The 4,111-nt window shown below is 38.7% G+C and overlaps 1 protein-coding gene across 1 annotated transcript; it reads left to right on the top strand.

The window, feature by feature from the left end:
* Positions 1 to 239: 239 nt before the first annotated feature.
* LOC118338407 lies at positions 240 to 3,526 on the top strand. The gene is made up of 4 exons (XM_035675715.1): positions 240 to 2,110; positions 2,274 to 2,432; positions 2,812 to 2,907; positions 3,305 to 3,526. The coding sequence occupies exons 1-4, from the start codon at positions 1,340 to 1,342 to the stop codon at positions 3,524 to 3,526; spliced, it is 1,248 nt and encodes a 415-aa protein (XP_035531608.1). The 5' UTR covers positions 240 to 1,339.
* Positions 3,527 to 4,111: the final 585 nt, after the last annotated feature.

The following is a 4,111-nucleotide window of genomic DNA, read 5'->3' as shown; positions in this document are numbered from 1 at the left end:
AGTGGACAGTAGTCAACCCTGAAAAAGTGGCCTTTGTTGGCAAAAAGCTCACATCTTGGTACCTTGAACATTATAGGTCTTTTGAGCTCGTGGAGAACGTCTATGCAGACACTGAGATTTTTGATCCCGAGGCTCTCAACAACCATCATCCTTTGACTGCATACACAGTGGGAGGGAAGGTGGTGGTGACTCCAAAAGTGTGTCTGCTCCATTGAAGAGACGCAGAATGGTAAGTAAACTGTAATTACATATCATTAAAAAATTCTGTTGCTGTCACTCTCATTTTCACATTGTCTCATTTTCAAGTGCTGACATTTATTGCCCTTCCATATAGATCGTGTCAGATCATTCTCAGTATTAATGCTTGCACACAGGAGGATTCACTCCACAAAAGTATTTTTCAATGCACACAAAATAATAACACTAATGTATTTCAGATGTATGTACACATATTTCTTGTTTTAAATAAATCTAATATAAATCAACAAATATTTATTTATTTGCCATTTCCATCTAACATGGAAACATGGATGTTACATTTCTGTACTAACCTGCATTTACAATCTGCTTGTCATGTGTGAAATTCACTCCATTTCTGCGGGTTTTTGAGACTTTCCTGTCATGGCTCAATTTCACAAAGGCATTTAAAAAAAAAAAGGAATTATCTGTAGTCAGTCAATATGTTAACATTTAATTCTCTTCTATGGATTCAGATTTGTCTCATAAGATGGCTCCCTCCATTTCAGATGATCACATAAGTGTAAATTTGAGGGTGTGCTTTATGTCATGTGATCACATAGCATTGCATCTAAATGCAGGTCAATCTCAATATGGAGTCTGGTAGCTGCTGTCCACACATGTAAGTTATAACAATCCAGTCATGCATGATTGAATGTTAAATATGTTTCAATGAAAGCTGTCTAGGTTAGATAACTAGCAGGCAAATGGATGATCCTTGGTCGTCTATAAGCTATCTTGTTACCTAACGCTAGTGTTAAATGCCACATCATTAACTTAGCAAGTATTCGTAACTCAAACATATTTAATCATGCATGGCAGGAGAATTATCACTTATCTGTGTGAAAGACTAAGGTTGTAGGTTGTGGTAATAACATTTTACATCTGACATATGTCTATGGATGAAAGGCTAAGTAATGCATTAGTGAAATCGAGCCACAGCAGGAATGTCTCACAAAGCCTGCACACAAATGCAATGAAGTTTGTATGTAAAGTAGCTTCACACTACAATTTGAAGAACCAGACTTTAATAACACTGTCTGTAATTTGATTGATATCCACGAGTTGCCACCTGAACGTGCCATCTTGCACATTCTTTGGGATGATCCACCTACACTTGCTCATCAAGAGTCAGACTCTGTTGATTCAGGGTCTTCCCTGGACACAGCCAGATTATCCAGTAGAGAGTCAGCCCAGAGTCCTTCAGATTTCATCAGCGACTACCTGCCAAGTGTATCCGGATGGCCTTCACCTTTTCCCAAATCCAGCCTTCTCCTATGATGTGGAATTAAAGTTGCGTGCAGGCAATGAGGCATATGAAAAGACCAAGAAAGGCATCAACCTAACAAGAGACATGAAGATGGACATTTTGGACAGGATTGCTCAAGCAGTTTTTGAAGTGAAAGCCTATCCTGATCAAGACCAGATTGGGTCAGTTGCTTTGGCTCTTGTCAGTAAGCACCCCTGCCGTCGAGAACCGGGCAGTGGAACAGGGTATGATGGATTGAAAATGAGCATAAAATACAAACTTGGTAATTACAGGTCCAAGCTACGTCAGGCAGGGTGTATCGAGGTCAGCATTAATAGGAAAAGACGATGCGATGAAGATGATGCTGCAGGTTCTTCTTTGAAGAAAGCAAAGCGAGGGGAAATTAATCATGTCCCTGACCATCCAAATAATCACACTGAAGACTCGCTGGAGGAGGAAAGACTGGCTCTGGTTGAGGAATATATGAAGAGGAATAAGAATGTTGAACTCTTACAGCAAAAGATGGCGCTGACTTTCTCCCTGAGGCGCAAGGAGATTGTGGAGCTAGAGCCTATGGTGTCAGAGGTTCAGGGGCGGTGGCCTGCTCTGTTTTGTGAGGAAGAGGTAAGAAGCTGAGCAAAGAATATATCATAAATGTGTTTCTTTTCAAAATAAGAGTCTCGAGTTACTTCTGTATATAAAATGCATATTTTTATATTAGGATGGTGTTGGAATTGTATGACTTTGTATTGAAGATTTATATTTGCTATTCTAAATTTTTCAACAGATCAGTGAAGAGTTCCATCGGATCACCAACAAGAACCTAATAGACAACTTCAGAGCAGCCATTAATCAGCACACTCCAAGGCTCCTTAGACTCTATCGGGCTAGGAGAACAGCTTTTCCACCTGAGATGGATCAACTCCTTGACCGACTGGATGAGGAGGTGAATTTTTGACGTAATGATCTTAATTATATTCTGGAAATTATGAACGTAAATGCATAACAAGGAATTCTTGGATTTTATATATTTTTTTTATACATATAAAACTGAACTAATCATTTTTTAAATAAACAATGGATCCAATATCAGATGTTGCTCATAGTGACAAACCCTCAGAATAAACCCACTGTACACTACCTAAGGGACAGACAAAGATAGTGACTAGGCGGTCATTTTTATTTAAGGAGTTTGTGAAGACCAAACAAAGGATTTAACAGGTGTTTGTTGGATGTGGAAGAATAAAGTTTTTTGCATATTTGCTCTGAGCTTTCTACTGATAGTTACATAATGTCATAATGTTTCTTCCAGCACTGTGTTTTAGACATCTAACATCACAGCACATCGACAGACTGCAGCCTTGAAGGGCCTTCCCTTGTATCTCTGTGACAGTCATGAGAAGCTGTTCAGGAACTGTCCTGTGAGTGACTTGTTTGTAGAAACTGAAAATATATACAGTGTGAGAAATAGACTCCTAAGATGTTATTAATGCTGTACTTGACTCTGATTTCAACCTTTACCTTTCTGCCCTTTTGTGCCATTCTTGACTGTTTTTCTATTTTCTAATTTTTTGCATTCTTTGTCTGCCCCAGTTGTTGTATTTTGCTGCCAATGGCATGATATAACTGATGTCATATATATAAGGATTACATTTTTTTGGGTATGAGATGGAAATGTTTAATATGTCAAACAAAAAATGTATACAATATTTGGGATCATTTTAGATGAAAGCTTAATCTGAGCCACAGTATTTAATGATAAACTTCTTTCAGTTTGATTTACTATTGTGTTGGTTATTTGCTTTCTGTCATCACAAGGCAACTGATCCAGAAGAGGAGCAGACGAAGGGCCTCACTGTGGGAATCCTGACTGTGTTGGAGGATGATGATAGTTCAGGTCCTGCAAGTGTCATAAACGTCGCTGTGACTGTAGAAGAAGCCATCGTCCTTCAGGATCTCCCTGACCTGCTGATAGCTTTTGCATACCTTTTTGGGCTGATCTACGTTTTGAACCTCCAGTACCCAAAAGAACTGAGGTGACACTTTTGAAACCATTCAAGAAGGTTTTCATGGAACTGGGAACAGATTTCTCTGCAAGGGTGGCATCCTCCAAAAACAAACCTCTTCAGTGAATCCACCGCAAGTTAACTGAGCAAACATTGGTAAATTCTGAGACAGTTGTGAATTGCATGTTCTTGTTGCTATTTGCCAGAGATGAATCTTCTACATCTTGTACTTTTACTCTCTTCCCCTTTTCTCTCTTTTTCTCAAGTTCCCTCTCTCGACCTCTCTTCTCTCCCCCTTTCCCCTCTCTTCTCTCATTTCTTTCCATCTGATCTCCTCTCATTGTCACCCAACTTGTCTAACTTTCTTTCTTCTTACTCAATTCACTTTCTCCAATTCTCACTCAAATTGTGACCTGCAAAAGTCCTGTTAATTAAACTGTTATTTTAAATCTGTCTTTCTGCTATTTACAAACTCTTAACATCTAACTTCTTTTCTTTCTGACTTCATCACTGCCCATTTCTTAAAATGCATGTTCCAGAATACTCTCACACTTATTCTGCACCTTTTTGGATTTTCGTGGATTTCCACTTGTACAGTTTAGTTTTTTAGTTTTAGTCA

Source organism: Morone saxatilis, unplaced genomic scaffold, assembly GCF_004916995.1.
Source record: "Morone saxatilis isolate NCDOM2014 unplaced genomic scaffold, NCSU_SB_2.0 Contig4, whole genome shotgun sequence".
In the NCBI taxonomy this organism is placed as follows: domain Eukaryota; kingdom Metazoa; phylum Chordata; class Actinopteri; family Moronidae; genus Morone; species Morone saxatilis.
Note: the sequence above shows the minus strand (reverse complement) of the source record. Positions and strands in the feature narration are given on the sequence as shown.